The 14378-nt window shown below is 29.7% G+C and overlaps 1 protein-coding gene across 1 annotated transcript; it reads left to right on the plus strand.

The window, feature by feature from the left end:
• The first annotated feature begins 213 nt into the window (after positions 1-213).
• LOC106074414 (calcium uniporter protein, mitochondrial-like) lies at positions 214-13022 on the plus strand. The gene is made up of 7 exons (XM_013235219.2): positions 214-380; positions 2191-2263; positions 3356-3526; positions 4170-4274; positions 4380-4540; positions 5477-5680; positions 5875-13022. Exons 1-7 carry the CDS (start codon positions 261-263, stop codon positions 6076-6078), a joined length of 1038 nt encoding a protein of 345 aa, XP_013090673.2. The 5' UTR covers positions 214-260; the 3' UTR covers positions 6079-13022.
• Positions 13023-14378: the final 1356 nt, after the last annotated feature.

Below are 14378 nucleotides of genomic sequence, written 5' to 3' on the forward strand. Positions count from 1 at the left end.
TATGAATCATAATATATGATAATAATAGATCTGTATTTGAAGACTTATAAAGCTAAAATATGTGTAGATGATACTAGATCAAATTATAAACACGTAAATATATATTGTTTCTAAGCGTGTTTACAGTTCCTTTTCTTTAATTTAACAATGAAGATGTTTGGCGCTGACTCTGTTGTGATTGACATGCAGTAGCACTAGCAGCTTTCTGTTTACCTGGACTGATAATAAAAAAAAAACTTGTTTCGAGTGAGAGTATTAAGATGGCGGCCGTTGCATCTTTGAGTTTGAGGAAACAGATATGTCGAAGTTTTTTAGTTCAGAATGCTACATTTTATAATGCCATCTGTAATAACAGAAATGTTGTACATCGGAGAAACAAGGTAAAAGTTTTCATTTAAAAATACTGTTTAGGGCTTAGGGAATTAGATCTAGATATGGGAATCAATGTATTGTATTTGTATTATTATTATTTGTAACGCTTGTTAAAGTAGAACTACACTACTACACACACACACTCACTAGTCCTAGAAGTAGATGATAGTAGATCTATCTACTAGATCTAGATCTATCTAGTAAAGTAAAGTAAATATCTTCTTATTTCATAGTATTCATACTATTTGAAGTTCTATTGACTATTCTATTCTAATCATATAGATCTAATTTAAACTCATAATGTCTAACTAAAACTAATAAATGACTAGATCTAGTAATGAATATTATGTTATTAAAATATCTAACTCAAACATTTGAATATATCAAACATTATTTAATAATTATTACAAAATAGAAACACAAAGTAACAAAGTTGACAAAGCATTAAATTGGTAAATTACTTACTCATACTCATTTACTAATTTACTGGCATTAGTATCATTACCCATCTTCTGGCCATCCATTCTTCCACTGCACACTCACAGTGTAGACTAGACTAGTAGAACTGTAGACTGTAGAAGTCTAGAACTAGTCACTTACTAGTGATAGTGTCACTAGTGACAAGTGACAATCTGTCTAGTGACTCTGGTCTTAATTTTCTTTAGAAACTACTCTAACTCTTAAATTCTTAACTTACATTTTTACAGACTAGTTCTAGAGATCTGATCTAGATTATAGATCTAGATCTATAATAATCTATATTCATATATTGGGCAGCCTCCACCATGGCCATGCCATGGGCATGGGAAAGCACAGTCAGGGCCCTCATCAGATCAGTCATCTCATCATGCTCCCAGACTCCGCTGGTGTTTTGGGACTTGTTCCAGCACTCAAACTCAAACCACTTTACTTTTCCATTTAAATTTTTTTCTAATTGTTGCCTGAGCCGAGCATGATGCATACTCACAGCCTGCTTGGTAGCTGTTGTTTATCCGCAATGGTGTTGACAAACAATCTATAATAAGTATAATATTGAGAATTTTGTTCTCAAGTTGCCCTGGAGCATTTTTTCAATAATGTTTAGATTAGAACTTGTATTATTTTATTCATTGTCTTGTGTCATTATAATTATCCTGCAGTGTCTCACTGTCTGGGTCTTTCAATGGATAGGTTAAAAGTTATAAGCTAGAAATTTTTTTTTTTTCAAAAACTTGACCTATTAATTAACAATTGTAATCATGTGTATTATACATGACAACATCAATGGTGTTGGAAATAATTTAAGTTTTAACTTAAGAGAAATAATGCTACTATGCTTAAGTCAGCTAGACCAGATTAGACGTCTCTTTTCATATCTAGAGTCTAAATGTCATTAAAAAATGTAATATATATATATATATATATATATATATATATATATATATATAAATATATATATGTATATATATATATTATGTACAAGTATCTGATCTTATTTGCAACTTGGGTGTCTTGTTTCTACCTCTAGAGATGTTAAGCAATTTACTACTCAATTACTGGTATAGAGCTAATATTAAATGCTAATTCATCTAAAATTTGTATCCATTTTTTATGTTTGTGAATATTTCTTAACCTGTGAGAGTCACAATAATAAATAAACATCTTGCTACATAAGTTTGCTTATAATTAGTAGATATGCCTATGTATGGATCTATATATAGAGAGTATAATTAACATCTCATATGAACTTCTTCACAGTCTCCTGCTGAACACTTTCTCTCATTACAATGAAACTTTTTGACTTCATCACTCTATCACTCTAATTTGTTTGTTTTTCAGTTGGCATCTCTGTATTTTCAAACCAAGAACACTTGCTTTCGCCCCTTAACTACCCAAGTATTGTACAAAACAGGTAGTTTTATTTTATACATGCAATGCATACATCCAAAAGTTCATTTATAACATTATTGGATTTAAAAAAGGAACCCCTTGGTTGTTCTTTTAAAGAGGGATTTTTAGTTGCCCTTTTAAGCAAAAATAACTACATTGTGTTTGTGCTTTCTGTCTTTACATTGAGATCTTATAAAACCAAAAGTGCTTTTGATTTCACTATCATGTTCAAAATAGGTGCAACTGCTAATGGTCTTCTTTGAGCATTTCCATTTTTTTGCATTGCCAGAAGAGAAAAAGTGTTCCTTTTTTTATGATTTCTATCAAATTTAGAACTAAAAAACCAAAGCACTTTTGAAAATCTTATTTCATTGGCAGCTACTGATACTTTGAGTCTTATAAAAAGTGTATCTTTTAAAGAAAAAAAAAACAAAATTATAATGGATTTTTATTCATTACATATATATCTATCATTTTTTAAAATGAGATAAATTGTCAATTGATTTTATGTACAGTCTAATCTTTGTATTGTTACAAATCTGATTTCCCTTTTATCTTTTCTTTAAGTGCAACGGTTAGCTATTGTCTTGCTTAACTAAACTCTTGGGCTTTGAAAATTAATTATCACATGCTTATTGTTTAAACATATGCACAAAATATTTTTAAAACTACATTAAAGGCAGTTTGTGATTTTTTAAAAAATTTTAGTAACCTAAAAATGGGTTTGGTTCAGTGGCTGAGTGGTTAAATGCTTCTTAAATTAGAAAAAAAGGTTAATAATAACAAAGTCCTAACATTGTGACTTCATATGGAACAGAAAATTGAAAATGCAAGAAAAATATCGCTTTAAATTTTGCCATTTACTTTTGTGATATTTATCATATATAATAATTAGAATTAAATAAAATATTAATGCTTGGTTTACAATATTTTTAGAATATAAAATAGAAAAAGATTTTTTTAAAAATCAAATTACTTACTTTAAGTAAACTTTGTAAATGTGTTTAGAAAAAAATTGATAACAGAAGCACTAATAGTTTATCATGTATTAAATAACAGTTGACCACAATTATTTATAAGGAAATGCAATGTGTTGGAATCATTATTATTTCAGATGTCACTGTTGACTATAGAGATGGGCTTCCTGTTGTTACCCTGCCTTTGCCTTCAAGAAAAGACACATGTGAATTTACTCTGAAACCTATATCACAGACTGTTGGAGACTTTATTCAGTTCATCAAAGCTGAAGATGGTGGAATTGATTCTGTTGCTTTCTATACAAAAGGTTGATGACATTAGTCTGAATTCTTTTACCTTCTATGCAAAAAACTCTCACATACTTTTTAGAAATTGTATTACTCTTCATCCCCAAACTCATTGTAAGTGAGGGCTTCATGGGAATTAGCAAGCACTGAAAGCTACTAATATATAATATAGAAATTTGTACTAGCCCAGAAATATAAACTTAAGTATCTGTGTATTAAGGGGCTAAGTGCTTAAGCACTTGGCTTTCGAACCTGGGGTTCCGGGTTTGAATCTTGGTGAAAACTTGGATTTTGAATTTCTGGATTTTAGGGCGATTTGGTTGGGGAAATAAAGGCAGTGGATCATTGTGTTAGTTGCATGACACCCTGCTCATTACCCTTTGGCCAAAGAAACATGACCTTAACATCATCTGCCCTAAAAGGGAAACTTTACTTTGTTTATTTACATTGCATAGCCAGCTTGGTTAGTAAATTTTAAATATTTATTAGCAATGAACTAATATCAAAACATACATAGCACAAGTTGAAGGTTAACATTCTGTTGTGTATTATATATACATTTTAAGGAAGTTTCTGTTTTGCTTAGAAGATTTCATAGTTACATTTTTCATATAATATATTGATTGACGATACCATTTTTGTAAGGATATTTTTTTTCTTCAGATGGCAGCAGAATAGCTAAATCCACCACTATTGATGTGCTGATGAGATCTGATTTTCAAATAAGCATCAATGATCAGAAATACAGTGTCAGTCCACCTGTAATTTGTAAGTTGTTTCATTATCTGATTGAAGCACAAAATTGTTTGTTTGTTACATTTCATTCCAGTAAAATTGTCTTCAACTGTTGTTTTTTTTTTTGTGTGTGTTTAGGCCCTGTTACTCATGAAGATGCACAAACGCTGACTGATATTAAGTTATTGATAAGTAAGCTTTACACAACACTCAATGTTGAAAATTATCAGTTGGAAAGAGAGAAAGAACTGCGTACACGATTAGAAGACTTGAAAGCTCAAATTGCCCCACTAGAGCAGGTAAAAATTTGATAAAAATAAATATTAAATATCAGTGCTAATATTATAGTTATATAAGTAAAAAAATTTTTTTTATTAATACATTGACTACTATTGCAATAGAATGCGGTGTTGTTGTAGATGTTGAATTAATTAATTTTAATGTTAAAACTCGGAGTAATACAATTTTCCAATATCTCAATATTTTTAGAGTTGTCAATATTCAAATAGCAAACAAACTGATCTAAATGAGGGTGAACATCTTGAAAAACCTTGTGACTACTCTGAACACATATATTTTTAGGCAAGAATGTGGGTTTTGTGGCTGAGTGGTAAAAGCAGCTTGTCTGTCTATCAAGGAGGCTTAAGTTTGAATTGTGTTTGCCTACAGTAAAGGCAGCACAGAAACCTTCTCTCAGATACCCCCTTTCCCGCAGGTCCACACAAGAGATTGCTACAGCAGGAAAGATGCCCTATAAGTTACAAAAGTAATTTAAAAGACTTAACATTTGTATTTCTTAAATACAAGCAGATAACAGATTTCTTTACTAAGTCATTTCACTAAGTATCAAAAGTTTTGTTATGTCATGATTTTTTCCCATTGTTATCGTTTTTTATCAGTGTTTTTTTTTTTTTTTTGAAAAAAAAAAAAATAGGTGCCAGTACTCAGTGATGTATTGCCTAACTTTTAATACTAAAAAAAATTAATAATAAACTTAAAATACAAGAAAAGTAATAATTTTTGAAAAAGGTACTGGTGCGCACCATCACAAAAAAACAACAACAGGTGTTTATGTGTTTTTTAATATACATGTGTCTCTTAATTATAATTTTTTTTTTTGTAACATAAGCTTTCTGAAAATCTAAATAAAAAGCCTGGATATTTATCAAGTAAATAACTGTCTCTTATACATATTGTTTATTCTCTGAAACATTTCTCATTGCACTTCCTAATAGCAAGCTGGTGTTATCTGTTCAAAAGCTTCAGTGAATACCAATCGCTTGTCTTGGTTGGGCCTTGGTCTCATGAGTCTACAGTTTGGAATATTGGCTCGCCTTACCTGGTGGGAATATTCTTGGGATATTATGGAGCCTGTGACCTACTTTGTCACTTACGGAACTTCAATGGCCATGTTTGCATATTTTCTTCTCACAAAACAGGTTTGTAAATTTCTTTATATTCAAACTATATGTACAGATATGATAGGAACATCAGGGCATCCTGCATTTTATTACTTTGGCTTAGATAACCTCGTATTTAAAAAACAATAATCTGCTAGTTACAAGATAGATAAGTCACAATGTAGATTAGAATAATATATTCTTTTTAAAAATTTTTACAAATCTTTTTTTAGGAATATGTTTTTCCTGATGTAAAAGACCGTCAGTTCCTCATTAAATTTTACAAACTGGCAAATAAAGAGAAACTGGATGTTGATAAATACAATCAGCTCCGGGAAGCAATTACAGAGGCTGAGCATGATTTGCGCCGTCTTCGAGATCCTCTCCAACTGCATCTTCCTATCAAAGAAATGGACAAAATTGTGAAGAAAGAATAATTGTATTTATTGTAAATTAAAAAAAAAAAGATTTTATTAATAGGTGACTTTGTATTATAGTATTTCTAAAACTTAATATATATATTTATATACATACATATACCTACATATATATTTATGCACCTATTTATTCTAAGTTGATTAAATGAAAACTTTGATGTGATCAAAATGTTTTTTTTTTCCCTCATGTATATCTATATAAATATGTATAGGATGGCTAACATTTTTGTTTTTCTATAGCTGAAACAATATAAAAATATTGAGAAATTTTTCATTTTAATTGGTAATCAGGGTAATATTTTTTTCTACAAAATTTAAATTTCCTTAAAAGATTAACCTTGTTTGTTACTATTTATATTAGTAATTAGAGCTCCCTCTGTTGATTGAAAGTTTATAGTAAAAGATATGAGTACTAGGATTTTATAGATATTGTACCGAATTTCACACAGTTCAGATCTCTAACTGTGTCTCATTCTCTTTTTGACTACTCTTGATAGGTCTTGACCTATATGGTGACAAATGTGCATTTCACACAGCAGCAGGGATTCTGTCCAGGTCTTTTCGAAAATAGGATTTGAGCCTCTAAGGCTCTCTGTCAAATGGAAGTTTGATGATTGTGACCAAAATTTTTTGACATACTTGACTTAATTTTTACATAGCTTTTATTAACTCACTTAGAAGTGGTGGTATAAGCTGAATTAGTCCCCTTCAGTTTATACATCATTGTCTGAGTCTTAGTGAACACAACATACAAAATAGGACGAGACTATAGAAACAATAGATAACTATAAAATCTTTAATGTTCAAAGGCTCTCCACTAGGTTACCATGTTGGCTTGAGCCATGAGTTTAAATTCAGGTTTTTTATTTTTATAAATGCTTTTTTATTGTTTGTCTAGATCTATTACAAATTTAAATACATGACTTATCCAGAGTAACTGATACAAGTACGTTTAATATTAGCTTTGTTTTTTAAAAAAGAAGTTTTTTTATTCCAGTGAAGCATAGTGCCGCAACAGTACTTCACTGTCTGACTCAATTCTGGGCAATTCCCTTCAGTTGAGTCCATGTCCATCCTCCCATCTTGTATTTTCAGACAAATCCTTCACTTATTTATCTTATAGATAATGGACAAAGGGTAAGGGATCTAGTATTGGTAATATGACGGAAAACAATACCTGAGCATTGCCTTTTTAAAAAGTTTTATTCTAGTTATGGATCTTTATATTATTATGAAATACCAGAATTTTCTTATAGATAGATTTTTATTCATCCATATGGTTTTCTACTTTGTTCAGCACAAAACTTAGAACAACGTAATTTGTGTACATCTAGTTATAAAAGTAGTGGGATAATAAAGATCTATTTCCTTGAGTGGGTTGGATTAAAAATGTCTATTGAGCTAGTTAGAATGTTTTTGAAGAGTTCATTCTGTATAAACACCAACCTTATTTCATGTGCATGTCAATTAATAAATGCCTTATAAACAATTTGTCAACAATAAATAAAAAGACTTTTGATCTGGTTAGTGATTATTTAACTTAGACCTCTATCTGGATTATTATTTATATGAATGTATTTCATGGTATTTTTTTTTTATCCCCAATAGGCATTCAGTGATTCAAAAGAATCATTTCATTAAATTTAGATATGATTGTGAGGTGTGGTTAAAAATCTTTTGATAGTTAAGTTCTTAAAATACTTTTTGTTTATCTACATTGTTTTAAATGTAAAAGAATCCAGATGTGTTGGTGAATTTATAAAGTTTTTGTTGATTATTCTTTTGTATTTTATTTTAGCCTATTTGCTAAGCTGTGTGGCAGACAAAAAAAATTATAAATGTTTCAGATATGTTTTTCATATATAAAGAAAACTAAATTGTAAAAGTTATTCTCTTAATAAATTCATCTCCATTACTACAATTTCATAGCCTTTTACACAGCATTGAAAGATTTATTTTTTACATAGATAAGTGTTTCACTTAATGACATCTTTTTAGTTGTCTGGTTTAGTAATGGGATTTGAATGTCATTCTACTGAGTTGATGTCTTTATTGAATAGGAATTCTGTTGAAATGTCTTTAATGTGCACTTCCCTTTCAGCATGTTTTGTTCCTAATGTTAACCTATCCACTATAACTGCTGTTCATCTGCTATTTGGTTCCTAGTAATTGTAAGGAACAGAGCTTTTCCAAACTTGTACTGATTTAAAAACATTATTTATTGACAGTACAAAAAGTGTGAGCAAAGAAGAAAATATCTCTGTAAGATTGGTATTCCTTTAGATCCTGTAGGTTTTGTTTCAGACTAGCAGGCTACAGAATTGTATTTTATGAGACATGCTTAGGAAAACCTTATGCAAAATATTTATGATAGAGATAGATTTGTGGCTGTCCTTTGGCGTGCATTTACTATAACAATAGAAGCGTGGAAGTATTTCATCATTGAGCTCTTAGAAAGTAGTGCACGTCTTCAATTCTGTTTATCCTTTTCTTTTTTTTATTTTGCTGCTTTCTATATCTGAAATTGTCATTGTGACTTGTCATGCTTTGCTTTTGTAAGATCAATTTATTATTTAGATTATAACATTTTCTTTTATTCAATGGATTTGCTTTAACAGAAATCAGGTGCCTTCATGTTTTGTATCGGCCATGTTATGGGCATTTCAATAGTCATTCTAACTTTTGTTTTGTTTTGGCTTTATGTTGTCATTAAGTTCTAAAACCACATGCATATATAAAGAGAGCTGTACTTTGGAAGATTAATATTCTTTTTACCCATAAATAATTTTTTAAAATATTAATGAGGCTTCATCATTTACTTTGTATTGAGCCCTGGAAAAATACCTGTTAATTGATTTAACTAATAGTAGTAATCTCAGTAGGAAATTAATTTATCTGACATCATTATTTCATATTATTTTTTAGATTTTGAATTCTCATTAAAATGTAAAATAATCTATTTATAAAAATATTCCTTCTTGAATATAGTAGTATATAGTTATCAATTTTGGAATGATATATATATATATATATATATATATATATATACACTTACATATATATATATATAATTAATTATTATTAGGGGTGCACCGGATAGTACTTTTTGATATCCGGCCCTGGCCGGATATGACCGGATAGTAAAATTTGATATTCAGCCGGAGCCGGATACCTAAGTGTCTTGTTAATAGCTTGTGTTGCTGAACATTTTACGAAACTGTTAAATAACATACCTATATTGGTTGGTTTTTTTTTTTTTCCTTTGATATACCTTATTGTTTTAAACTCTGTTACTGATTGATTTATTCAAACTTAACATTATTTCTAAAAATCTGTATAGCATGAGTGTATGAGTGTGTGAATGCTAATAATGTTAGTATATATTTAACTAATTACTAATGTAAATCTCTCATAAAAAAAAGTGCAATCTGCCTTGTATAGTGGTCGGATGTATGTGTTCATGCATTTTAGAGCAACAACCTGGTCAGATATACCTAGTGAGCCTAAACATGTAGTGCTAGAGTAGTGTGTATAGTTGTTTGTGTTAACCATCAAGCATTGTTTTTTCCTTGAGCATACGCACGCAATAGAGTTGGGTGTCAGTCAAAAAAGATAACACATTGGCATGGTCAGTCAAGCATATAGATAAATTATACCTGTCCACTAGTTAGAGGTCAAGGGTTGTTTTTTTTTACGCTCCAGCATATTGTTTCTTTGTTTGCTAGATCTAACTGCGGTACTATTATTCAATTTATTTTATGCGATTTTAAAATTTACTGTAAGGTTTTCCATTATTTATTAAGTCAAAAGAATTAAACAATGAAATTAGCTTTCTTTGTAAAGATTTTAATACAAGGCAAAAATACACACACGCAAACATGCACATCTTTGTTTTATTTTATTGTGCAAAGAACGTACGCAAGAAACATTAAATGCAAAGAACGTATGTTAGAAACATATTTCTTAATTAATACTTATTAATTATTTTATTTGTGGTTTCAGTAACTGTTACAAAAGGGAACCATATTAAGCCTATGGATGTCAGGTGTGTAAAAGTCGTCCTGGCCTGATACACAGTGGCTAAGTACGCATCTTAAGTCCATCATATCTGACTTGGGGTCACCTGTCAATCAATGAACTCAATGTGATGGACTAAACAAATAAAAGGGGGAGGGAGTTGTCCATCTGGAAATATACCTAGTTTTACCTTAGAGGTGTGGCTCTTGTAGTCCAGCCCCCCTAATAAAGATTAACTACTAAATAAACAAACTCAGTTCCCTCGAAAGGTGTGACCCCTAAAGAGTGTCAATACGCTGACATTAAACCTACGTCCACTCTATTTAACTTGTGGTCACATGCCTATAAAAAAAAACTCAATGTGATGGACTAAACAAATAAAAGGGGTGGGAGTTGTTCATCTCTTCCTCTGGAGATATACCGGCGCCTTCGACATACACGGCGGTCACGCTTCGATATACCCGCACAGCTAGACAGACGTCTGGCCAGCATGACGTAGTCACGGAATGTAGCATTTTAACATGTTAACTAACCTACTCAAAGGTCAAGACAAATTGAAAAAAGTGTCAGCCATTGCTGCTCTGTATGTAAAGCGCATTTATGATGTAAAGTTTCATTTCTATTTATATAAAGTTATTAACACGCCTTGTCTTTATAATAAACGATGTTTGGTGCATATTCATAATGGCTCTATTTTTAAGCACATTATTTTGTTTTAATATAAACATTAATACATTCTACAAAAGACATTAATGGAACGAGGCCCACTTTATGCATATTAAATAGGTGTATTTTTTACTATCCGGTAGTGATATCCGACCGGAGCCGAATAGCACCGGATAGTAAAAAATGCCGGATATTCGGCAGAAGCCGGAGCCGGAGGGACTATCCGGTGCACCCCTAATTATTATATAATTAATATATATATGTATATATGAGAAAAGTAATTCATAGAATACAGTGGATTGGTATTTCTACTATCACATGTCTTTTGGATTAAGTGAATATATTTATAGATGAATACAAAATACAAGCTAGTTATTGCACATGTATGAACCACAAATAACTCTGCACTTTTAACTTTCTAGATACTTTTTGCACTACGAATTTTTTTAATTTTTAAAACCCTGCCAACTTATTTTTAAAGTCTTACTTCCCTTTATTTTTGTTTTTTTACTTCTACACTGTGTCACAAAATAAACAATACAAAAATTAATAAAGATTTTTAATTGATTCTTAATTTAGTAGAAACTTAGCAGAAGCATTTAAATCAGCTATTAAGTTAGCTTTGTAAAGATTTCAGATAATTGTGTGTGTTTATAGAGAGAGGGTGCAACCTTTTATTGTGAGTGCTTCTAAGAGAGCTAATTAACGTACACCTTAGTAAAGATAAAGATTTTTCTGTTGATCTTGCTCATACTATTTATTTTTGTTCTTGAAACTGTACATTTTGTTTTCTACAACCTCATTTTTCATTCTTTGTTTATAGTTTTTAACTTTGTAGCTGCAATGAATGTTGTATTCTTTTTTTTTGTTTTTTTTCCTTACAATTTATTTATTTACACTTTAACTTTTTTCATCAGGCCATTAGTTTCTTTTGTTCAGGATTTTGGATGCAAAAAAAAAATTGAAGAATAATCTGTTGTTTCAATGTTTTGTGAATGTTGAATTTTTCAGTTCAAAGTTAAATTTTGGGTGAAAATGACCTAATAAATTAATTCAATGTTATCAACTAACATATATTTATTTTTCCTGTTAGACCCATCTACATTCAATTGAGTCCAGTAAGTGTAGGATTTTTAAGTATTAATGATTGTGATTTTGTAAAATATTAATGTTCAATTTTAATGTGTACAATTCATACAACTATTTCTCAAACCATTTTTCCTTAAAGTGTAACTTGAGTTCAAAATTACTATGTAATATTTTCCTGTTGATGTAAGTGAGCCTTTTTTTTTTTTTTAACTACCTCCTACTCTTACTAATGTTGATGTTTAGACATGTGAAGTAGTGTAATGCCACAGAATATCCTTTTGATTTTTAAAACAAAAGATCATTTTAAAAAATTCAGTTGTCATTTTTACTACTAAAATGAAACATCAGAATGGGTCATAAGTAATGTTACTTCTGATACTAAGTTTTACTAAATTCTCTTAAAGAAGTTAAAGAACTATACCATTTTTGTACTATTTATGTATTGCATTAAAAAGTCATAATTATAAATATCATGCTCAAATTGGCATAAGTCTGTTTCTTTGTTTCCCTTATAAAGTTTTGTATTCCAACATCACATTAGCTGTGAAAGTTGTTACATTTTGAAGACCACCTGTTTTGATAAGCTTACTGTGATCCTACCTTTGATCTACTTTCTATCAATTTGGTCTCCTGAAGTGGTGATATTATCAGTTTCATTGGCATTCCCCATTATCTCATGACTTTCCCAACTTTTTAATGTCGGACTAACACTTCTTTTTATAAATGTTTTTTTTTTTATATCACCTTTAATTTAATAGTGAAGAAATTGATCATGACACATTTTTCACCCCTTCCCCCCTAAAATGTGTAATTTATTAGTCTTTTTGCCTACCACTCCTTTCCCTTTTATATCTTTCGCTTTACAGTGTTTTTCTTAGAATACATATCATTTCGTATAAAAGGGAAAATAACATTATTAATTGCAAATGCAACCAAAAAAAATTATTTTGTTTTGTTTTATTTATTTGTTTTAACTTTGATTTGTGTGCATGCTTTAGAATTATTTTAAAGCAACAATGCAAGATTGTTTTAGGCATTATTGTTGCAAATGCTGCTTAGACCATCTATGTAACTGTTTGAAATACTGGTAGTTAGAATTTTTTATTTTTTTTCTCAAATAATGATTGAAATATCATGACTTGATTGCTATATATAAAAAGAGCTTAATTTTCCTTTGATTTGTTTTTTAATATTCATTGGATTATTATTTTTTCTTACATTTTAAATTACTGGGATGGCCAAACAACAATTCAGTTTTTATTGAGCAGTTCTTGACAATATCTAAACTTCAACTGTGTATTGAAGTAAATTGGACTTGTCAGTCATCTAATGAGTAAAAGTGATAGGGATGTAAAAATAAATGTCTATTGAAATAAAATCAAGTGACTTTACAGAATTGTACAAAGTATTCTTTTATACTTGCTCATCAAAATGTGTCCCATTGGATTCTATTCTGTCCTGTAAGAATTTATTATTGAACATTTGAAATGAGAATCAAAATTAAAACTTCATCATTTGTTATAATAATCCACGGAATTTTAATTAAAATCAAATCAAATCTGTATATATTAACATAAATAAATTTTATATCTGAGACACTAAAAATCATCTGCGTTTCAAAAATTAATTCATTTAATATCAGACAAGTAGAATTAATAACAAGAATTTAGTAAGAAATGAAGTTAATTTTTTTAAATAGATTTTCCAAAATTCACTAAGCACTACTGAAAACAAACAAAATGAATATTTAATTGATCTTGCTTTGTTATTTGGCCATCTCCTTTATTTGAATAACATTGTTAACCTCATTCAATAAATACACAAAACTATGCACAACAAATTTAGTTTGGCTTTTCTTGAGATAGTTTTTAGTTCATAACCTTCTTTAGTGAAAAATGTGCTAAATGAAATAGTGTAAAAAAAAATATTTTGAAAATTGAGCTCAAGTTAACCTTTAATCTTTTTTGCAATCAACACTTCTAATTAATTTTAACAACCACACAATTCTGTTAACTTCAATAAGTTGCAATTATACCAAGTTTGTATTCAAAGAAAAAAGTTCTCTATAAAAAAAATAGCCTGTCAGATGAAGAATTGAACAAATGCAGCGCTTATTTGGTTCATTGTTTTATTACACATTCATAATTATATGCTTTCATAATTTGAAAACTTTACACTTGCATCATTCACTGGTGGGTTTAAGAAATCATTTAATCTCTATAAAAAGTAGATCCACTTAGATAAATAGGTAATAAGATCTATACAGGGTTGCCAGAGAATTTCGTGCAACTTACAAATATTGAGCAAATTCACTGATAAGACGGAAAAACAAGTTTGTTGAAGTTGATGAAAGATCAAATTAAAGAACAATATCCATACCAAACACTTTACCAGTCCATTAAGTGATCCATCAGGAAATTTTGTGCAAAGCTACACTGAATATCTAGCATATTATTGACTCAATTATTAAATTGATAAAGCTTATCAGAGCTAAGGGTTTAATCATAGGCAATAAGGATTTGGAAACA

This window comes from Biomphalaria glabrata, chromosome 2 (genome assembly GCF_947242115.1).
Source record: "Biomphalaria glabrata chromosome 2, xgBioGlab47.1, whole genome shotgun sequence".
In the NCBI taxonomy this organism is placed as follows: domain Eukaryota; kingdom Metazoa; phylum Mollusca; class Gastropoda; family Planorbidae; genus Biomphalaria; species Biomphalaria glabrata.